The following is a 24,375-nucleotide window of genomic DNA, read 5'->3' on the forward strand; positions in this document are numbered from 1 at the left end:
CACTTTGCGTATACCTCCATTTTTCACACTCCTGCCCACTGAAACAAATGCACTCTCTTCTCTTCTTTCTGCCAGTCCACTTAATTATGCAGGGCCAGCAGTCAGTCTGGAGAGTTTCTTCCTGAAGCCTTTGTGAGTCATTGTATATGTGTGTGTGTTTGGCTGTAGTTGGTGTTGGCTGAGAGCACACACTCGGATGGAGGATCTCAGTGCACAGAAAGCCACAAAGAGCTGCCGCCACCCTTGGAGCGAACAGGAGGGATTGGAGATTCCAGACCCCCATCCTTTCAGTAAGTATATGCCATGCATATAATCCATCTGACAAAACCTAATTTATTACACACTTTTTAGTCCCATAGTTCACCCGAAAGGTCAGATAAGGACACATACAGTGGCCTCAAAAAGAATTTGGACTCTTCATTCACACTTTAAAACGCATACATTTCATTGCATTAGATTTGTTTTTGAAACAGCTGGCATCTGTACATTAAATACAAATTACATACAGTTTTATCTTTCTCAAATTAATAACTTAATATGCTCTTACACCCTTGCTGTGCCTTCACACATACAAATGTGCTCTCAATTGAATATACAATGCCCCCCAAAAGTATTTGGACAATTTTGGTAAATCCTAGAAATGTATAAATATATATTAAAGGGATAGTTCACCCATAAATGAACATTCTCTCATCATCTACTCACCTTCATGCCATCCAAGATGTATATGACGTTCTTTCTTCAGCAGAACACAAACAAAGATTTTTAGGAAAATATCTCAACTCTTTGGGTCCATACAATGCAAGTAAATGGTGATCAGACATTTGTTGCTCCATATATCACATAAAGGAGACATAAAAGTAATCCATAAGACTCCAGTGTTTAAATCCATGTCTTCAGAAGCAATATAATAGGTGTGGGTGAGAAATACAAAATATTTAAGTCCTTTTTTACTCTAAATCTCCACTTTAACTTTCTGATGTGAAAGTGAAAGTGGAGATTTAGAGTAAAAAATGACTTAAATTTTGATCTGCCCATTCACTTGCATTGTATGGACTTACAGAACTGATATATTTTTCTAAAAGCTTCATTTGAGTTCTGCTAAAGAAAGAAAGTCATACACATCTGGTAAATGATGAGATTTTTCATTTTTGGGTGAATTTTCCTTCTTTTAAGTTAATTGCATATTTAACTTAAGCCACACTTCAAATGTATAGATTCCATTAGATAACAATTTTTAAACCAAGTACCTTTTTTTTTCTTGTTTTTTTTTTTTTTACATTAAAGTTCAACAAAACGTTTTGGAAAAAGTTTGCTAGGTTTTTAGCTTCTTTTTGTAAAGTGTTTTGCTGAACCTTTATAAAAAAAAAAAACTGTTTTTTTTTAAAGGCACTTTGAATTTTTGTTATCTAATACAATCCCATTCATACATTTTTAAGTGTGACTTAAGTGTCCAAATACATTTTGGGGCCACTGTCTCCCATTATAAATATGGCACATGTGGGAATACATCTGCAAATGCATGTATGAATTTTAAAAACTCAATTGAACCCCCACACACTCTGACAAGCATTACAAAACCACTGATTTGATTTGATTTGTTGTGAATTCCTGACCACAGTCACAGCAGTAGCAGATGTCTGTTCTCCAGCTGGAGAGCAGATCTGCTCGTCGACCTTCCGGGAGCCACATGTGTGAATCAGAGTCCAAACTCAGTTCTTGTCTCTTGGGCTGCATTCTAATGGCATACATGTTTGCCCAAAAACCTCAAATGTTTGTATTTGTGTTTGTGTGAGTGTTGGTGTGTCCAGCATTCATGAGCTCATGTGGCCAACCAGCCATTCCTTAATGCCTCCCTCCACTCATCTATGCTGCTGCCCACATAATAATTAATATTCTTGGGCTAATACCAATTATAGCCATGATAACATACAGTAAACATTGACAATTGCAGTGAGCACTTCAGTTTGTGCTTGGGCACTGAAATCACAATGCATGAGCTGTGAAGAAGGCTTGCAGTGTTGGGTACAGGCAGGGGCGTAAATTTCATCAAAATGTTGGAGGGACAATAAACATAACAATTCTCAAGAGCAATTTTTGAAGGGGACACCAAGGTTTTTTTTGTTGTTGCCCCGTTTGTATTATTTTATTTATTAAACAATTATTTTAAGAATATGTAATTATATTATTTACAATACACATATTTTACAACCCTCAGATGGGGGGGTCCTGACCAGATGGGGAGATGCTTCTGTTAAGGAACGTCTTGTTTTCTGTCAGCTGTGCACAAGAATCAATTATCAACATTTGAGTTTGTTACTATGATACTTTTTTCCTTTGCACTTTTTTTTTCTCTGAATCTTTTCATTTGATCCAATTTATGGTTAAGATAATGCACCCGTATAAACCATCTGAAGATAGTAAATAGGTCAATAACATGATGCCGTATATATTACGTTATTCAAAAAACATTAAAAATGCAATTTCTACAAAACAATTACTTAAATACACCTCTAATGTGATGATCATTTTCAAAGTTCAAATTAGTTTTTTAATAATAATTTTTTTTTCTTTCTAAAAGTCAAAAATATCTCCCGTATGTGGTGTAACTGTCCTGCAGAGACATAAAAAAGTCTCATTAAAAGAGAAATATTTGTTTCAAGATATACTTGAAAAAATAAATGTAGGCACAAGTAAATTGGAATAAAATTGTATTATTATTTCTTTAAAAATAAGCAGTGAATCAATTTAGTATTAAAATATTATTAATATCTGAAAAACTTTTGTCCACCAAATCAAAGTCAGGTGGTGTAACCAACATGCAGGTAGACATTTCTTGTCATATGACCATAAAACAGAAAACAGAAAAGACAGTCATAAGACCCTTAAGATTTTTTAAATATATAAAATATTTTGACATTTTCATGAAGTCAAATTTTGTTCTGGTCAAATGGAGTAATCATAAGAAAATCTTTTGATATTTTGACACAAAAATAATGTAATTGTTTTTTTTTTTAAATTATTATTATTTATGATTATGTTGCAACACTCACATGTGTTTTGAATATTTTTACTTGATGGTTACATCACTTGACATTTTTATTTTTTGTAGAAAATGCTATGTTTTCTTTTAAACAAAAACACCATGGACACAAATATGACATTTCAAAAACTTGACAGCAGAAGTGTGTAACTTTTTCAGTGTTAAAATACTTTCTCTTATCCCAGCTCAAAATGCATAGACAACCATAAGTAAGCCATTCGTAAGTTCATTTTCTCAAACACTTTGTCTCTGTGGTGCTCAAAAAATTCTGCTATTTGTTTTCAGTGTCTGTCCAGCCTTACACAACAACACTGACTCAACCAATGGCATGAGTTTGGGGCAGGACTATCTGTTTGTTTGGTCAGTGGAAGACGGGGGTGTATTCAGAATGCTGTTTGAAAACAATGTTTATTTTTGTAATTCCGTTTGGTGGCGCTGGTGGTGCATTAATTACACACTTAAGCTTCAAAGTACAATTTTAAATTATTTCTCATTTTTATAATCTCAGACAACCTCGACCCAAATATCATTACAATTATTAAAAAATATATAGGCTACAGGATTAAACTCATACCGTTCAATTCAAATTTGTCTTAAAAGGGCTTAAGTTTTTATTCCCTTATACATACAGTTACCATTTGTAAATTCACTGCTTTGTTTGCCTCTGCTGAAATTTTGAGACCAGAAAACGCATAAATTAAGGATTGTCTTGGTTCTTATTGTAGATGTTGGTGGCCAAATTTAGATGGGCAAGCTTCAGGGCAGTCTCAGGTTTGCAACAGCCTTTGTGAATCTATTCTGCACCTGTTCAGTCTGTGCATTCTGTGGAAGTCTTTCTATTTCTTTATCTAATGTTTGACCTTCTGGCTGTTTTTGTGGGTTTTTGTGAGTTGCAGCCTACTGAGAATTCTCACCAATATTATACAGCGTTGAGCTCCATCTAGTGGCAAGCCATGTGTAAGCTCTTATTTCTCCATACTTTTCTCTCTTACTTCCCCCCCAAACAGACCATCAGCCAATTTTAATGGAGATTAATATGAATTCCCAGTCATGTGTTTCTTCTGCACAAAATCACCCTCATTTCCATATTAAAGGCCTCACTGTAAGCATCGGTAAATAAGCGAATGTTATCCCCTGCCTGCTCTCTTTGTGTGCTGCATTATTCATTGGTCCTGGTGTATACATTTGGAAGGTTGAGGAGAGTAGGTGATCGGCTGTCCCTTGAGCAGCTAAGCCGGATTAGCAGACATTAAAAGCGCCCATCTCTCTGTTGCCCCGTGGGCTCTGCAGGGTGTCACAGCTGCCTGTATTTCCCCCAGGATCGAAGCGCCCGTCTGTCTGATGCTCCTTTAGAAGCTTTAGATAAAACATTCCAACAATGACTGATTATGAAAGATATGCAACACATTAAATTAGTTTAATACCAGTGTATAATATATGTAATATCATGCACACTGCAAATTTAGCTAAATATGTCTAGATATTTATGGGCAACTAACCCTATATATTGGTAAATCAGTTTACTGAGCTAGCAGAATTATAATGTTACATGCATCACACTTCTTTGTGTGATTTTTCTGAATTGTTGGTAAATTTGTCATTTAAAGAGAGAGCTGTTGTTATAAAACTATAGTGGCTTTTTTTCTTCCATGGAAGACAAAAGGAGATGTCAGGCAGAATGTTAGGGGACTGAGTCACCATTCACTTTCATTGTACGGAGAAAAAGAAGAGCTGGGTCAACATTTATCAAAATGTATTTCATGGAAGAAAGAAAGTCTTACAGGTTTGGATGGAAATGAGGGCGAGTAAATGGCGACATTTTTCGGTTTGCAGACATGCTGATGAAATAACAAGCTTTCTCCAGCAGAGAGAGACATTAGCACACTGCTTTGTGTTGGGGCTAATGGAAACAGGGCTGTGACAGTATTTCAACTAATAACTGGAGCCATCTGTTTAAAAGCTGTATATTTTACTTTTTCACATTTGGCAGATGCTTTTATCTAAAGGGACGTACAGTGGCATTCATTTTAGCAGTATGCATGTTCCCTATGATTCAAAGCCATAACTTTGATGTTGTTAGTGTAACGGTATCCAGTTGGTATGTGATAGCTTGCAGTGCGTAAACCTCACTCTCCTGGCCTTAACTAGTGACCGAGGCTAGAGGCCATGTCTTTTATAGCATCCTTGATAGTCAGCTTTGTCCCAGTTCACCTACTTCTACCATGCAACAGAAGTGTATACCTCACTTGTGATGGGCAAGCACATACTTTTGAGGGTGTAGAAAGATGTCACCTATTTTGGGACATACTCTGTTTTCATACCACAGACATCATTTGTCACACACTGTTTGTGTTTAAAGGTAAGGTTTGCATCTAGCTAAATTCATTAAAGGGATAGTTCACTCAAAAATGAAAATTAATTATTTCATTATAAATTTCACTATTTTTCTCACTTTTGTGTTGTTGCAAACCCAAGTGACTTTCTTCTGCGAAACACAAAAGGAGATTTAAGGCAGAATGTTCATCTCAGTCACCATTTACTTTCATTGCATCTTTTTTTTTCCCATAAAATGAAAGTGAATGGTTACTGAGGTTGTGTTGCACAGAAGAAAGTCATATCGTTTTGGAACAACATGAGGGTGAGTGAATGATGTCAATTAAACTTTTTAGTTGAACTATCCTTTAAGGATTAATTGTTACTTAACTTTTAGTTTTGTACATTTAGATATCACCTTCTCCTTCAAATAAAAAAGTTGCACACTAGCAGATACATTAGCTGAAAAAGTATGAATGGAGGCCCATTTCGAAAATCCACTAGACACCATCCAGACACCTTTGGTGTACTATTTCCAACCTACTACTGTATGATGTGGGACTCACTTTGCATTTTGTGATTTACGGAATCTCAGACTCACAGTCAATCTGTGTCTTTAGCTGAATCTTGTTGTTGAATTCTCATGTATTGCCATATGAGCGTCTTTGCACATAAAATCAGGAGCCAGAGAAGAGCGAGATGTTCTCAGCAGTCTCAGGTTTCTTTTCTGCCCTGAGCAAAAGCATTATACCCCCTCTGTTAGAACAACCAGCCCTTGGCATATCTGCAGACACATATTGATTCCCACACAGCACTGTGGTTCTCACCAACCTGCTTTTCTGACCCAAAAACTCCCGACCGCAGCCCTGCAGGATCTGAAACTCACAGGCTGCAGTGCATCCTCATCCTGGCCCTAAATCATCATTACTGTGCACTTTACTGTCAAAGCTGTTTATAACTAGTCACAGTTGCAGAAAATGCATAGTCGTAAATCACATATGCCTAAACAATTAAATGTCTTCTGGCGATAAAGATTGAATGTAGGCAATCATATTTTTAGAGGGCTTCCCAGAACATTTTCACTCCTTTGTGGCCAAGTGTATTGACTCTGCATAATAGAAGTTGTTTCAAGACCATAACATTAAGACTCATCTCTCTCCCTTTCTCTCTCTCGTGTGTGTGTGTGTGTGTGTGTGTGTGTGTACTAGTGCCAATGCTGTGAGCAGTCGCGATGGATTGGACACTGAGACGGGGACAGAGTCTCTCCAGAGCCAACGGAGAGAGAGGGAGAGAGAACGAGCACGCAGGAGGGCACGAGAAAATGAGTGTGAGTGATTTGGAAGACTCAGCACAACAGAACCTTTATCACACTGTGCATATACTGTGATATATTCTCTGCCAGGGCTTTGTACCATGGAATCAGGAAACATGTGAAACTTAAGGACAGTATTGTGTTAATGTAAATGTGGGTGCTGCCCCAGGTGTTTTCCCCAGGTAATAAATCTCTGGCAAGTGAGTGTAATATTCCATAGTCAGACTTGTGAGACAACAAAAAACTCCTCTTTGTTGGTATATGGAACCATTTAAGGACATTCAGACATCAGGTGAAACAAATAACTTTCCATATAATGGATTGCTCAATGGGTGCTCATTTCCATATAATGGATTTCGAATGGGTGACAGATGCTGCTCAGCTCAAAAAATGGCCAAGAATATTTAAGCTGAAACAAACCGCTGAAAATCAGCTTTCAAAGCTCATTGACGTACATTCAATTATTTTTTTAATTAACCTACACATCGGTTGTTCCGTGTTTCCAAACACAACGCTATATATTTTTGGTCTTGTTTTGGTCATTGTCATATGGATTTAGAAGGCTTGGAAGATTGGTTGTATGGAACTTTTACTTTTTGTAATGTTTTGAGGTAAACAACATTCGTTCCTTTTTACTTTAGTTGTAAAGAAAGAAAGAAATGGTTTGGAATGACTTGAAAGTGAGCAAAAAATCACATAACTTAATTTTTGGGTGAACTAAGGCTTGAAATTTTTCTCTCTTTTTTCCATTTTTAACATTAAAATAAAAACACAAAAGTTGTCACAGGGTGTTGCAGGATGTAGCTGATATTTGAAGGATTTTTCTCAGTCTTACACTTTTATAATTCTGTGTTTTTTTGCTGGAAATTTTTTTTTTACCAGAACATTTTGGAAAGTTCTTTTGGTTGGTGCGCATGCTAACTTGAGTTCAGGGTGAAGAGAGTTCACTTGGATACAAAAGCTTTCTTTGCAAGGAGAAGTATTCTCTCACCAAAGAATGTTCCTGGCTACCTCTCTTGCTTTATTTAAAAAAAAAAAAAAAAAAAAGATAAAGATTGAAAGTGTGTTGCTACTGTGGTAATGAGGAATTCCCACCTAACTAACTTGTTTATACTACAGCACTTGGTTGCTTCCATCTCATAACAGTCTAATGTAGGAAGTAATGCATTTGTGGAAGACTCCGGTTTCTCCAGTTTTATCCGTTGCAGTCAGTTCCTGGTCTTCCTCTCCATTTCTGCTGCTGTTTGGACCTCATTAGTGCCAAGAGAATTAATTAGTGCAGCTTCATTAGCAGCGACACCATCAGACACAAGAGACAGATGGAGGTGTCTGTGTGTTTGTGTGTGTATGTATGTGAGGAAGTGGTTCTTGCTGAAAATTTGTCTGAACTAATAATTTATGTACTTTGGACCTCTACATGTTTACGAATATCTGTTCTCTGTAATCTGACCCCTTGATGTCTGTACTTGTTTTTTTTTTGTTTTTTTTGCACTGCTATCCTTAGTGCTTCCCACGTATAAGATTAATCTGTTTTTTACATCAAGCTCAGAAAGTTTGTCATTAGAGCAGAGATATACAGTTTTTTTAAAAACAGTGAAGCTTATCTCAACCCTGGACTCATTGTATTTGGTTCTGGTGTATTTCAAACTACATTTTCACATTTTCTGAAGAAAATATAAGTAGTGTTTGCCTGTGCAAAACTCATCACCAAACTGACATTACATGTAATCATTTAGCAGACAATTTATAATGTAATGTAACCAGCAATATTAGCAATACTGAAATATCAAATTTCAGTATCAAACCAGATTTGTTCACAATACCACAATGCTTGGATGTTCTTAGTGGTTACCAGAGTGTTGCTGTGAAGTTGCTAAGGTGCTCTGGTTGGTTATTTAGGGCATTGCTAGAAGGTTGCTAGGATGTTTTGAGTGGTTGCTAGGGTGATGCTGTTTCGTTGCTAGGATGTTCTGGGTGGTATTCCTGGGGCATTGCTGTGCAGCTGCTAAGGTTTCTGGGTGATTTCTAGCGCATTGCTTGGAGGTTGCTGGGATGATCTGGGTAGTTGCTAAGGAGTTGCTGTGTGGTTGCTATGGAGTCCTATAGGTATTTACTAGAGCATTGCTAAGTGGATGCTAGGATGTTCTGTATGGTTGCTAGGGTTTTGCTGTGTGGTGGCTAATATGTTCTGGGTGGTTACTAGGGTATTGCTAGGTGGTTGCTGACTAGCCCAAGTTAAAAGTGCCCCCCCCCAATCCACCCCCAGTTCCTATAATATTCTGGTCTCCAGAAATGGCTCGGGACCCTCCTTCAATGTAAGTCTGCGGGATTTCTTCATCCGTTTTATCATCTGCCAGGCAAAAATCACAAGTCTGTTTTTTTAAAGTTACAAGCTGCATGTTGCACAAACTGTGGAATAAGTTCAAATTAAATACTTAGGGTTGGAGATTTTAACAAACAAGCATTACTAATATTTACTAGTAGCTAGTGCCACTTATAAAGCCACTGTTCAGTTTCCATGTTTATCTCTGGAGTAGTCTGTAGTTGCAGTTCAATCTGTCCTTGGAGTAAATGGATATAGAGAGCATGAGTTGTGTGTCAGATCAAATAATGCGTTGTAAAGCTCTTAAACTAAAAAAAACGACTAGTGCTCCCACACTGTGCTTTTAAATTAGTCCTTGCCTAACCAAATCATATTCACTTTTCTTTAGAACATAACTGAATGCTGTGTCTAGCCTGCTCAGAAATGCTTTGGTGAGCTTGTCCCAGTACTGAACTCTGCTGATTGTGAATTCATGAATAATATGTGTCTGGTTTGTGTGGATGTCAGACAGGTGTGTGCCCTTGAGACAGAGGAGTGTGAGAGGAGATCTGTTTACTAGCCTCAGGCATTTATCTGTTAACATTGCTGAGCAACCAATATTCAGTTTCCACTCAGAGAAAAAGCAGACACACCATTTAGAATTGTGGTTCTCGACCGGTGGGTCGCAGGTCTGTTCTGATAGGCTCAATGAAAGCAGGGAAAACGGCAATGCTAAATACAAATAATTAAATGTATGTTAAACTATAACATAATCATGCATAGATAGGAAAATAAAATAAATAGGCTTTCCATTTCCAATATTTTTGTTGTTTATGCCAATGTCTGCATATAATCGTAATCTATTGTATTTTGGAGAATACTGTACCAATGCAATAATTGGCCCAGTGTTTGGTCCATGTATTAGGCTGGATAGAAAACACTTTAAATGTTCATATTCAGCCTATGTTAATAATTTGGCTTATTGTTGGTCCAATGTAGTGCATGGTAATATTAATAAATCCAAAGTTTGATTTTAAGGACATTTTGGTTACATTTGCATGATAAAAAATGTTGGCTCGTTGTTGGGTCACCACTTGATGTCCAATATAAAATTTGGGTCCGGAAGCAAAACCATTTGAAAAGCACTTATTTAGATCATGTCCAGTTTGGTGTGTGGACTGTACTCGTGAGTTACTTGTATGGATTAATTTGGGTTTGGTCTTTATATCCTTAAAGTGATAGTTCAGCCAAAAATGAAAATTCTGTCACCATTTACTCACCCTCATGTTGGTGCAATCCTGTGTTTCTCCATGAACCACTAAAGGAGATGTTTGGAAAAATGTTAGCCTCAGTCACCATACACTTTTATTGTAAAGAAATAATAGGCAGTGAAAGTGAATGGTGACTGAGGCTGTCAGTTCCTAACATTCTGCCTAACATCTTTTTTTTATTGTTCCACAGAAGAAAATAAGTTATATTGGTTTGGAACGTAATAAGTGTGAGTGAGTAAGTGAATTTTCATTTTCATTTTTGGTGAACTATCCCTTTAAGAAAGCCAATGCAAACCTATTCTTTTGTGTTGGTGTCAGTGTGCATGTGCAACAAAAAGACTTTCCTTTGTGCAAACCTCAATACTTAAAGCACCTGTTATCAGCAGCACCAGTGCCCAGAGGGCTATATCTGAGTAGCGCAGACTACACCTCTGCTAAGGGCCAGTTCATTCTCTTACACACTCCTGCGACTGTTCTGTTGGAAACTGATGCATGGTCAGGTTTGATAGAGAGTTGAGCGGGATCTTGTGTAAAGGAGGTAAAGTTTCATTGAGAACTTGAAATGTTGCAAGCTAATGAGAGGTGCAGTACTGTAATGAAAGCTGTGCAACAGAGCAGGTAAGACTAATGCATCTCTCTGTGCGTTGTGTAGTTTTGGGGAAATGTAGATTAGATTCTCCCACAGACCGTTTAATTACACCTGTCTAATTACTTTTAACTAATGTGCTTATGCAAGGTTGCATTGGTAAAAACTCCATGTTGCGTCTTGTTGCAATACTTTTTTGTTTTTATTTAACATTGCTTTTTACATGTTTCCCCTTAAGTCTACAAAAATGAAACATTCTTGCTGATTCTAATAGAAATGTAAAATTACATTGGTAAACACTCCATATGGTATCTTGTGATTAGTAGTTTGAATAATAAGTAGTTTGTATATGGTATTACTGTTTAAGTGTAATAAAATTGCCACATTACGCTTTCAAAAGTCTTTGTTCTGCTGTTTTACAGCCTTTATCTTGTAGGGGGAAATGTAAAAAAGGTGTTACTCAAGATTTACTCAATAATCACACTATCAGTGGTATTTATGCCACTTTTTTTTTCTTCTCAAGACTGGGCATACAAACACTTAATAGTTTTATATTCAGAATTGTGCAAATATAAAAGGGATTTAGTCTTGTTACTGGTTTGTTGTATGAAATATACTGGTCATTTATATAAATATTGCACTTCACAGGCATAATATCATCTCCTGAAGCCAGATGTATAGGGAACATTTCCAGAGAGTCCATTTGTGCACTGAAACAAACCACATCTCCTAAGTACACAGTTCTGGAATATTTGTATCTTTATCTTTTGTTCCTGACATCTAATGAATACTAAAGTGAGACCGAAAGGACTCTGGAGAGGCCAGGTTTAAGGAACACGTTACCGAAACCTGTGGACTGTACTTTTTTGCACAGCTGCTGGCATACAGCTTGTCTGGCCTTTGGCTTCTGCTTAAATCCATAATTGTTTAGGTGATACGATTGTCAGGTCAATCCACACAAGGTAGAAGAAGGATAGTGCTTCCTCTGTATAAGTGACAAGAGAACAGGGAAATGTGATTTGCTAAAATGGCCATGATTGATTTGTGTGTTTGAGTGGCTGTATGGAACGTAATGGTCCAAAATGGGCACCCCTGGAGTACTGGAGTGTTTTGGTCGCTCTCAAGGATCACAGTGGTCTTACCGTTTGGCCAGACCATTTCAACGCATTCGCTGTCACCCAGAAACTCAGCTTCGACCCTTTCTGTGTAGGTATTGTCCCAGCTATGCATCACAACTGACATGACTGACTCTAGAAGCCAATAAGCTGTTAGAAGGGTCATAAAATCATACCCGCAATCTAGAGAAGTTATCCTGCAGAGTAAAGTACATTTAAAATATTACTAATGATTTCAACAGTAGATCTGTTTAAAGTAATGTAAAGTCGAGGTTGATGTTTCAGAGGTTGTACATTTGAGCAGATTGTGCAGTGGTGTAGCAACTATTATATCTGGGGTGACATGTCCCCCTCACTTCCAGACATTTCTAAGTCCCCTCCCCCACCACTTTTTATGAAATGATGCTTTATATTTTACGAACGAAAAATGATAGCTTATAAGACCCAACAAAAGGCTTTGTGAAACTGTTGCTTCAGAAGTAAACTACTAACACAAGCAGAAATATACCGTAGCTAACATTATTGTAACATACCAGAGTTAGCATTATTGTAATATATCATCATTCCAATGCCCTTGAGTTTGTGTGTTCCTTGGGACTCAAACCCATGATCATGGCTAACGCAAAGCCCTGCCAGTTGAGCTATAGAATTACATTTTTTATAGAATTCATGGATTTTAAAACAACATAACAACATTTTTGTATGTTGTTATGCACTTGCCTTCCTTTTAAACAATGTCTTAACTGTTGTCTCTTAGTCCCTCGGGTGAATGGTCACTCGAAGTCAGAGCGTGCTAATCGTGACTCAGCTGTTGGCTACGACAGTGCGTCGGTGATGAGCAGCGAGCTGGAATCCAGCTCCTTTATTGACAGCGATGAGGAGGAGGATGCCAGCAGGTCAGACATTTCCCAATGTTTCATTTCCTTTGAAAAAGTCACTTGACTTTTAGCCTGACACTTTTTGATCATGTTTGGGAAGCCACCACAAAGCACTCTAAGAACGTCTTTATAGATATGTTCAGTCATGGTGGCATTTTGTAGGTCAACCCAGAAGGCCACAGGAATTTCCAGTGGGTTTCAGAATAGTGGTTTTCGATTTAGGCGTAAATTATGGTCTGCATTACATGAAGAGACTTCACATTTTGTGCTTAAACATTAATTAGACACAGTCATACTTTAAATGTGAAGCTGTTGTGTGCTTTAGAAATGGAAGTTGCCTACAAGTGGCTACATAAGAACTTCAATGGTAGTCTGATTCACCAAGCATGTAAACTCACATACATTCTTGTGGTAGTTGTTGTAGTCCTAATGTAAGGCTTCAAAATTCTCATTTGAGGTATGACTGTTGTGTCATTACGTTGCAGAGCAAAACATGAAAGTCTCATCAAGCAATGTTAACCACAGACCTTATTTGACTATTCACCCAATGAAAAATGCTAATTCCTTTCCAGTTTTTAGGACTTCAGATTGATCAGCTCTTTTACATACTGCTTCATTAGTGTAGCATGGGAAGCTCCTTTTACTTTGTCAGCTTACAAGTTGACATCTGTCCTGACCTCTTGCCTTTGTCTGACATCAGACTTAGCACTTCTACAGAGCAGAGCTCTTCATCGCATCTCATGCGCAGACATAGACGTCGACGACGGAGACAGAAAGTCACCAAAATTGACAAGGTGAGTCTTTTGTAACAAATGAATTATCACAATGATTTTGAATGGAAAGCACACATTAATGCTTTTCAACATACAGTAAGTGTATCGTGTGGTTTGTGATGTGCAATATTAATCTTTGGTATTTTCTCTTGACAGTCCTCATCCTTCAGTAGTATTACAGACTCAACCATGAGCCTTAACATTATCACTGTCACGCTTAATATGGGTAAGAACTATTCACTCACTTGTTCAATCTCTCACTCACTCATTCAGTCACTCACTCGTTCAATCACTCACTTGTTCATTCACTCAAGGCCTATTCACACCATCATGTCCGACAAATCGTCTGTTGACAATCCGAAGTTTTTCTGTTTTTTTTCCTTTGGACTGCGATTAAAATGGACTGACCAATGAAATAAGACCTTTTTGTCAGTCACTGCAGCTGCTCAATCCAGCGTGTTGGTGGCGCTAATTAAATCTCAAACACCAGCATGCGTGTAGCTAATACACACCCCTGAAAATTATATAGTTAAAAATAAATAGTTGCAGTTCATGAACCCTTTGTCCTGCAAATATAAATCCATTCTGTTTTTGAAAGTCTGGTTATGTTTTTTTGTCTTAATGTACATTATTTAATATGTATATCACTGTGCCTGATATATTCTCATGCCATTAAAAACAGTAGCGAGGTTCAGCAATTCTTTTGCACTGAGCAAAATAGATAATCCCCTAAAAAGGTTCTTTACATGCTATATTTTACTGTAGACAAACTAATTGCCGAACCACACTGCTATTTGTATTGAATTGCAAGGATAATATAACAAAGTATTGCAATCATTTTAATAAAGACCAAGAACCAGGGTATTCTTTTATATTCTGTATCATATTTTATAATACACCTGTTATTCATAATGTACATTATTCCACGTGTATTTATTTCACTGTACCTTCTGTTATGTTATCCAGGCATTAATCCAGGCATTATAAAAAGAAAAGTTGGCTTCAAGTGTCCGTTTGTAATATACTTGTAACAATATACATGTGCAAAAAAATATACAACAATGCTCTTTACTCATCTCACTCGCATAAAAAAACAGATTATATACTCCTCAAAATGCATCAGCAGAATGAAACAGTTATACCAAATTAGGTAAATAAATGCTTTAACAGCGTTTATTATAATAATCTCTAACAGCTGAAGATGCCGATAGGAGAATGTTATAACAACAGCACTGCAACAGCACCGCCTACTGTACAGGAGTTAAATCGTTTTTGTTCATTTTTTTTATGGACTCTGTGTGAATAGACCTTCCGTCGGAGGTTCGTCTCGCAAAATTCTCACAGATTTGGTATGAACAGGCCTTCACTCACTCACTCAATCTCTCATTATCTCATCCAACCACTCAATCTTTAACTCATTCAAACATTGTCACTCACTTGTTCACTAATATTCACTCACTCATTCACTCACTCACTCATTCATTCACTCACCACTCAATTATCCACTCATTTTTTCACTCACTCACTCATTCGTTCGCTTAAACGTTCATTCACTTGTTCACTCAATCACTCATTCATTCCCTCTCATATTTGTTCACTCTCACACTTACCCAATTACAGTAATTACTCACTATTAAACGTGCTTACTAACAATAAAGAGGACAAAATCATCTTTTAAAAATACCTCTACATGATACACTTTTCCTTTATTCACTGCTAAAAAATCTTATTGTTATCAAGTGTTTTTGTCTTGTTTTCCATTTTATAATGGTCTAAAAATCCATAAAACAAGATAAATTTACTTGAAAGCAGCATATAAATATTTAAACTTGCTTTAAAAGAATATATCTTAAATATAAGTGTATTTTGTTTATAAGTGTATTTTTTCACTTGGTTATACTTCTGCGAGTGCAGTAAAGAGAAAATATACTCATATTCAAGATCTATTCTCTAAAAGTAAGTCCAAATATCTCATATGCTGCTTCTCGGGTGAATGCATCTTTTTTAAAGGATTTTTAGAGATTTAAAATGTTTGTATTTTTAATAATATATTCGACATTCTCAGATAACAATTATTTCTTCTGCAGTATAACTGCTAAAGAAAATGTATATTGTTTTAAAGGAGTTTTCGATATTTATATTGGAAAACAAGCCAAAACAAAAACAAATCAAAAACTTATTTTGTTGCAGTGAAAAATGAGTTTCAGAGTTTGTAGTTATTTACATGATCTGCTTCCTTATTATTTGAACTTTAACAAAGCTATAACACATTAAATATGCAAGTTTTGCCTAAGCAATCCACAACGAGAGTGCTTCTGTATTTACTTATTTTGTATTTTTTTATAATTCCCTCATACTTTGCGAAAGTTTAGAGTGCATCTGGACTGTGAGCTGTGTAATTCTTCCTCTCCTCAGTCAGGCGCGAGCTGCAGTGCTGCTCTCACGCAAAATGTTTATGCTCTAAAAATAGCTCTCTGATGAACACATCAGTGAAAGCAGTCTTATCTCTCTCACAGAGAAGTACAACTTCCTGGGTATCAGTATTGTAGGTCAGAGCAATGACAGAGGAGATGGAGGCATCTATATTGGTTCCATTATGAAAGGTGGAGCGGTGGCGGCTGATGGCAGGATTGAGCCCGGAGACATGCTGTTACAGGTGAAATCTTTAGCAATGTGAAACTGCAATGTATTAAATATGTGTGGAACTGAAGGCCCATCAAAATGTATTTTGTGTTCGTTGGTAGTCTTTTCATAGTCAGTTTAAATCTTAAAGAGCAATGAACAGGCTTGGTGAGTGCAGTTTTCTGTCCTGTGTTGACATATTTACTCTTAAAACAGGAAGTTGGGGCAGGAAATATTGATGAGTTAGAGCTATGAATTTGTTACTTGCTTGTAGGTAGCAGGTGGAATAAGGGGGAGGGGCATTCTCATTCTAGAGAGCATTTGATTGGACAAAATCTGTGTAGTGCAAGATAACTCCAGAATAGAAATACTGTATATTTTAAATGTGTAAATCTGTGAAAAGTTAATTTAGTTGAATTTTAGAAGCTTATTGATGGCTTCAGAGCTTATATACATGAATTAAAGGACACACATACACAGAAAATATTTCATGGTGTCTTCAATGTGAGAAATAAATGAAGATAAATCAAGGATATATTGAAGCTTCAATTAGGTAACAAACGTGTGATCATTTATACTGAACTGAAACTAACTTGTTATTGACACTCTGCTATTTACAGAGTGACCCTGTGTATTTGTCTTAGTTTAGTTGCTGATTTGTCCTGGTCACTCCTTTTCCTTCCTGTTACAGGAACATTTGGTCATTGTTTGCTTTGTAACTTTTATGTCCCCTTTTTCTCCCAATTTGGAATGCACTATTCCCAATGTGCTTTTAAGTCCTCAATGTGTCAATACTCGTGTGGCAGAGGATGAATCTCTGTTGTCTGAGACCGTCAACCCACGCATCTTATCACGTGGCTTGTTGAGCGCGTTGCCACAGAGACATAGCGTGTGTGGAGGCTTCACGCCATCCACTGCTGGAATCCACGCTCAACTCACCACGCGCCCCACCGAGAACGAACCACATTATAGCGACCACAAGGAGGTTAACCCATGTGACTCTACCTTCCCTAGCAACTGGGCCAGTTTGGTTGCTTCGTAAACCTGGCTGGAGTAACTCAGGATTCGAACTAGCGAATTAGTGAACTCCAGGCGTGGTAGCAGCGTCTTTTACCACTGAACTACCCAAGCAACACAAAGAAACACAAAAGAAGATGATGGGGGGGGGGAATAAGCCTCAGGCACCATTCACTTTCTTTGCATATTTTTTCCAAGAAAGTGAATGGTGGTGGTGGTGGGCTAACATTCCACTTAACATCTCCTTTTGTGTTCCATGGAATAAAAAAAGACATACAGGTTTGGAAAGAATTTTCATTTTTGGGTGAACTAGCTTTAATTAAATGTAATACATGAAATCAGTTAAATGGTGTTATTTCCTCAGGTGAATGACGTGAACTTCGAAAACATGAGTAATGATGATGCTGTCAGGATTCTGCGAGAGATGGTCTCCAAACCTGGGTAAGTGAAGCTTCTATGTATTAGTGCTGAATGCTATAAACATTCTCTAAACAGTCTTAAACAGTAGTACTTCATATTTGTCGTGTTCTCTACAGGCCGATAAGCCTAACTGTGGCAAAATGTTGGGACCCCTCTCCTAGAAGCTACTTCACAATCCCCAGAGGTACAGCCTGTCATTAGAGCAGCTAACTTATAGTCATGAGGAAACATTTTGCATTAAGCTAGTGCAGTTGTGGATTAGTGATACTAACTTTGCAGGATTTGTGTTTTTGGAATACAGCCTCATGTTTTACTTAGCTTTCTTTCAGAATCTATACTTTGTAGTTTAACTCAAATCTTTGTCCATTGCCCATCTCAGCTGAGCCAGTGAGACCCATCGACCCTGCTGCCTGGATCTCCCACACTACAGCACTTTCTGGGCCTTACCCCAATTACGGTACTGTATGATCAAAGACATCATCCCATAGCAATAATGGTAGACAGACTTTAATGTAAACACCCAGGATAAACTGTTAGATCATTTATCATCCTCTACACTGTAATTTCTCTCTCATTTCTCAGAGTTTGAAGACCTCCCTCTCTCGACGACTAAAACAGACATGGCAACTATAGTAAAGGTCATGCAGCTGCCAGATTCCGGCATAGAGATCAGAGACCGAATGTGGTTGAAGATCACCATAGCCAATGCTGTCATTGGTTAGTGGTTTTCTTTATCATATTGTGAGGTGTTCATGACAGTGCTTCTCAACTGGTTTTGTCAACTGCATATATCAACACAATTTCCTTACAATCAAATCATTGAAATTTATTTATATTTCCCCATGAACTACATGGACTCAAAAAATTGCATATTATTAACATGACATAACAAACTTTCAATTTTTGGCTTAAAATTGTGTTAGTATTAGCCGTATTACCAGGTTAAAGATGAATTTGATGTATTTTTCTTTTCTAAACACAGTTATATGGTTAGTTGCATTTTAATATGCAATTATATTATTAGCATTTAGCATATTTTTATTTGCATAAATGTAATTTTCACTTTTATTGAACTAAACCACATTGTGAAATCTCTTTGTTCCAGGTGCTGATGTTGTCGACTGGCTGTTCTCTAGGGTGGAGGGCTTCAAGGATCGCCGCGATGCCAGAAAATATGCAAGCAGTTTGCTGAAACACGGCTACCTGAGACACACTGTTAATAAAATCACCTTCTCTGAACAGTGCTACTACACCTTTGGAGATCTGTGCCAAAGTACAGTGAACACATCGTTGAACTATGCATTTTGAAGGGATAGTTCACCTCAAAATTATTATTGATTTACTTACCGTCATGTTGTTTCAAACCTGTATGACTTACTTTCTTAAGTGGAACACAGAAGAAGGCAGACCATTAGCCTCTGTGACCATTCAATTTAATTGTATGGAAAAAGATGCATCGAAAGTAAATGGTGACTGAGGCTAACATCTCCTTTTGTGTTCTACCGAAGACAGAAAGCCAAACGGGTTGAGGGAACAGAATTTTCATTATTAGGTGAACGATCCTTTAAGAAATTACTATAAGATAAGACCTGGTCAGATGTCATAGTTATTAGGCTTAGTATTAAGACGTTTGATACTTAGGGTCTATTTTGTTCAAATAAAATATACAAATTGTTAACATTACTAATGAAAATAGCAAAAAATAATACATTTCAAATATTGTACAAGTATTTTTAGACAACTACACCTGGAACAAAGAGATTTCACAATGTGGTTTAGTTCAATAAAAGTGAAAATTACATTTATGCAAATAAAATATGCAATTTTTCTGTTATTTTAGATATGACCTCGCTTAATCTAAACGAGGGTTCCAGTGGTGGAGGCTCTGACCAGGATGGTCTGGCTCCTCTCCCTCCACCAAGCACCAATCCCTGGCCCCTCGGAGGTCAGCCTTACCCTTACCCAGGTTACCCCACACCTCCACCCGGCTTCCCTCCTGGATACTCAGACCCCTGCCACAGTTTCCACAGTGGCAGTGCAGGCAGCCAGCAAAGTGAAGGTAGGCCTGTGTGTGTGTGTGTGTGTACATGTGTGTGTGAGAGAGAGTACTAAAAAAATATTTGTCTGATGGATAAAAGGGAAACCCCCCTCCATTGTCAGCCTCTCGTGCAGTCCCATGAGCTTCCTCTTTTACTTTTGCTTTCAGTTCAAAGTGCGCTAGGTTTTATTATGCTTTTTGTTTGTGTTGATGAGAAAAACAGCACTTTCCTGTTACCTTAAAGGTGGAGTATGTAACAATTTTATTTGCCAATGTGTGAACGGCTTGTAACGCATCTTAAAAAACGAGCCCTTCCTGGACTTCCTAGGTTGCCTATTAAAACCTGTAGACTGATTTTCATGCGAAGGGAGCGGGGCGTTTTGCTGGGAAAATCCAAAGGATGTGTTGTTATGCGCGCTCCCAAGAGCCTTGTCTCAATAATAGCTTCTCTTCCGCTATTCAACAGCAACAGTCTGCAGCACTGGGTAATGTTATCTTAGAGATGGAATCCAGCAAATATCCGACTCCTACACAAACTTAGTAAACCAAAAAAAAAAAAGAAAAATTCTACTGAATCCCGTCTGGCTAAGCGGGAATGTGACCGTGGTCGAGCTAAAACTGGAGTGAACATCAGCAGGGCATTTGATTCCTGGAGGGAACTTTGTTTGGTTTTGGGGATCAAAACTGACCCTGAATTGGGGTTCTTCTTATTGGACAGGTAAACTTACAAAAATGCAAAGCATGTGAAATATAGTGCCATAAGAATTGATCTGTGTAATTTTAGCTAACTTGATCTGGCCTGCTAACGCTGACGAATTGCAAACTACCTTGCTTCATAACTTTCAAATAATTTCAATGATCTTCTCTTTATACTAAAAGTCAGGTATACAGGATCAATTTAAGCAAAAACCCTGGTTTCTTGATCGTAGTACAACATACAACATACAAGACATACAATAGTGTAACATAACAGTGCAGTGCAACTGTAAACTGTCTGGTATAGATCGGTAGTATGTAGCTGTATGTGTGTATCAGTATGCTATGCTAGCTGATAAGTAGTTTTAGTTTAGTCTCAAACAAAAACATATATATACATAACAATCATTACTGTGTAATTTTAATTATGCTACCTCATCTGTCAGCATGATGCCAGTGAATCATGTTCAGTCTCTTTGTAAGTTACGTCATTGTTTTGGCATATGCTCGCTCACTAGCGTCCCTATCGGCCATTGGTGTCATTAATAAAGAGTTTCTGAATCTTACATACTGAACCTTTAATAAACACTCAAAAGATATTAGAAGGAATTTATTAGAGTAAGAAGGAAACTGTCAGTGGGTTCATTGTAATTCCGTATGTTGGATGACAAGGTACAATACTACGTTCATAAGTTCTTGTTTTCAGTAACTGAATGAACAAAGCATACAGCCAGAATTACATCAAATTTGTAGCTGTCAAAAGCATGAGCATACATTTGCATGTACTTTAAATCAGTGGTTCACAACTGGTTGGTCGTGACTCAAAAATTGGTCTCAGGTCTGTTTTTATTGGATCAGACAGCTGGGGAAAAAACCATTCCAAATTAATGAAATGCAACTAATCATATAATTGTTCAAAGTTAGGATACCAAAATAAATAGTCTTTTGCTGTGTCTCGTTTGGAAGGCTGCATACATCATCAAGCCTGTCTCGTTTCAGAAAAGCGAGTAGGACACTCTGAATGCAGCCTTCAAATATGACCTTCTTTCACAGGAATTCCGAGGATGCCTGAGGTGTATCCTTTGTGGGCACTCACAACCCACAAATCTTTGCTTCCATTTGTCTAAATAAAATTATGCCAATTTGCCATCAAATATGATGTTCAAATGCAAGGAATGTTAATTCCCAAGTTGAAGTACCTCAGTAGATATATGTATAATTATATTAATATATAATTAAAAAAAGTATTAGACTAAAAGCACACCTGTAAAATCTATTTTCTTTTCTCTTTACATCATTATAACTGTCCTAAAATGTACCTCATACATTTCCTTCTAAAGGGACTTTGTTCCATTCTCATTAAAAGTGCTCGTGCTTGTTAAAGAGTGGCGTGCTGTCATAGCAACCATGATAAGTTTTCTTTCTGTTTGTCCTACGAATGCCATCTCATTTAAACGAGGAGGACGCCCTGTATACTGCAGCCTTCAAAGGACACATCCTAGCTAGCATGCAACCTTCGAAACGAGACACAGCTTATGTCAGGTTAATGGTTTTACATCATTGTAATAATACATTTCATGTTTGATTTGAAGGCAATTTACCCTCATATTTGGGTCATTTTTGACCCAGGAGAGTTAAATAATATTTTTTTTAATTCAAACATGCTTGTTTGCGAACATGCACACACATGTACACATACAGTCTCACATGCACAACAGACATAACAGATGTAACAAACATAACAAATTAAATATATCAAATGGAACTACTGTCTAAATGGTGTCTGGCAAGAGAAAAAGTTCAAGTGCACTGTCTAAATAGGGCTTAAATGAGAAAAAGTCCACATTTGACTCTGCAGTCATCTGCTGACTGATCTGAAAATAAACCAGCTTGCAGCATATTTACATTTGGCAGTTCATGCAAGTTCACAGAATAGATTTTGTTGAAAAACATTGAAAAGAATGATTGATGTTGTATACTCATGATGTACAGTTAATGTTTAGTTAGAAAAAGAATATGCCAGTTTCGTAGATTTTGACTGCTGAATTGTTTTGAGCTGTTATTAATGAAATGTTAATAGAAAATTACTAGTAATTCTTAAATTAGATATTGATATACATGTAATATAAATTCCACCGGGTCAAAATGTACCCACTAATGCAAAAGGTTTATGGAGATTCAGAATGCAATAGGAGGGTTAATTTATTTTTATGGATTGTAAAATAAAATTATGGTATGAATCTGGCTTAACGGTAAGGTTAAATGACGATCCAAGATGTCAACAATTTTCTTTGTGTTCATTCCATTTCCAGAGCATCATCTTTGTCGCTGTATTCGGTTGGACATTCCATTTATGTGGTATGGCCAAACTTTGAAAGACTTTATGTTGCTTATGCCACTTTATTACATTTATAGAGCACTGTACCCTTTGCATAAATGAGCATGGTGGAGTATGTACAGAGCTGAGAATGTGTATTAATAATTATGCAAAGGTCTTTGATATTAAAGATCTTTTAACACCAATTAAGCATACTCAGGTTTAGTGTATGGTGGTGAGCATAACAGGAACTGGGGTGAAGGGACATTTTGGAAAGAGCTTGTTGGTCTTGTCGGTGTGGGAATGTGCGATCTGATTGGCTGGCTGGTTGGGCAACGTGTCGTAATTCTGTTATTTCCTATTCTGTTTTTGGCGGACGTCCATAGACTGATGGGACAGTTCTCCTAGGACTGGGGGACCCGGTAAGACTGGCACTTCTAATTTAAATGGCCACCTGTCCCTCCTTGTTTCGTTTTCATCCTGTTATTCCAGTCATTTGTTGTCATGGCATATGACTCATGGGATGACCATTTTGAAACCCCAGCAATGTTCTTTGTTTGTGTTTTCTGTGTGGGCATGTGTGCCAGTGTAGGGAGTTTTAACATGACCACAAATGTATTACTATATACTATGTCATTTTGACCTAGGTCAAAGGAATAGGTCACCTAAAGGAATAGGTCACCTAAAATGAAAAAGTCTATAATTATTTACTCACCCTATATGCTGATAGTTGTCTGTGGAAAACAAGAAGAGAAATCGTAAAAAATCTTCACATAGGTTTTTTCCAACAGTTCGTAGAGACTACATCTGCTAAGCACCATAAAAGTACCATACAACTATTCTTTGTGTGGGAAACATTCTGAAATTTAAATAATTTCTGAAAACATTCTGAAATGTAAATCATTATTCACTGATAAATTCCCCTCTTGTATAATGATAACTTCTGTGACTTGAACATTGCCAGTTCTTTTCAATGAACCAATTGATCCAGTTCACATCTCAGAATGAACAATTTATTCACAACACACTGGATCAACGATCGGGAATCAAAAACTCGATTCTGTTTGTTCAATCGCACCATCTAGCGTTTTGATATTACTGAATAATAACTGCACATTTGGGGAAAAGTAATATTTCACCAGTCATAGGGGTATTGCAAGTCATCTTTCCTACTTATTGTATCACTCTTTAAACATGTCCGGAGGAATTCAGATGTTTCTGGAGATCCCATTGTCTCTTTCTACTCCCATAAATACGTAATTTCAACTCATGTCAGTATTTCATGTGCATTTAATTATTTATTTGGTAGGTAGCCTTGTAATAAGCCATATAATCAGTCGGTCATTATCGCAAAATAAACAAGTGATACAAGACTGATAATGCAATTATTTGCATAATGACCTGCGGACTGTAGATCATCCCTTATGTTCCTCACAAAAAGCAATCGTATAGCAAAATAATTATATATACTAAGAATACTGCACACAGATCATGTGGACTGCTTTTATAGTACACATTTTTTTTTTTATTATATTTTTTTGTCCTTTTTTGAGCTTAACAGACGTGGTCACTGTGAACTGTTGTTGTATGAAAAAGACCTGCATGAAGATTCTTCAAAAATTCTCCTTTTGTGTTCCATGGGAAAAACTACAGCACATGGGATATAAATAGG

The 24,375-nt window shown here is 37.1% G+C and overlaps 1 protein-coding gene across 1 annotated transcript in view; it reads left to right on the plus strand.

Moving 5' to 3' along the window:
- dvl1a (dishevelled segment polarity protein 1a) overlaps nt 1–24,375 on the plus strand; it is a 43,858-nt gene that overhangs the window by 16,851 nt on the left and 2,632 nt on the right. The window contains exons 3-14 of the mRNA XM_052105784.1: nt 169–290; nt 6,565–6,683; nt 12,700–12,838; nt 13,521–13,614; nt 13,750–13,819; nt 16,110–16,249; nt 17,597–17,673; nt 17,769–17,836; nt 18,032–18,109; nt 18,235–18,369; nt 18,758–18,925; nt 19,493–19,711. Of these exons, the coding sequence (XP_051961744.1) occupies nt 169–290; nt 6,565–6,683; nt 12,700–12,838; nt 13,521–13,614; nt 13,750–13,819; nt 16,110–16,249; nt 17,597–17,673; nt 17,769–17,836; nt 18,032–18,109; nt 18,235–18,369; nt 18,758–18,925; nt 19,493–19,711 (1,429 nt within the window). The remainder of the gene's footprint in view (nt 1–168; nt 291–6,564; nt 6,684–12,699; nt 12,839–13,520; nt 13,615–13,749; nt 13,820–16,109; nt 16,250–17,596; nt 17,674–17,768; nt 17,837–18,031; nt 18,110–18,234; nt 18,370–18,757; nt 18,926–19,492; nt 19,712–24,375) is intronic.

This window comes from Xyrauchen texanus, chromosome 35 (assembly GCF_025860055.1).
Source record: "Xyrauchen texanus isolate HMW12.3.18 chromosome 35, RBS_HiC_50CHRs, whole genome shotgun sequence".
Taxonomy (NCBI): Eukaryota; Metazoa; Chordata; class Actinopteri; order Cypriniformes; family Catostomidae; genus Xyrauchen; species Xyrauchen texanus.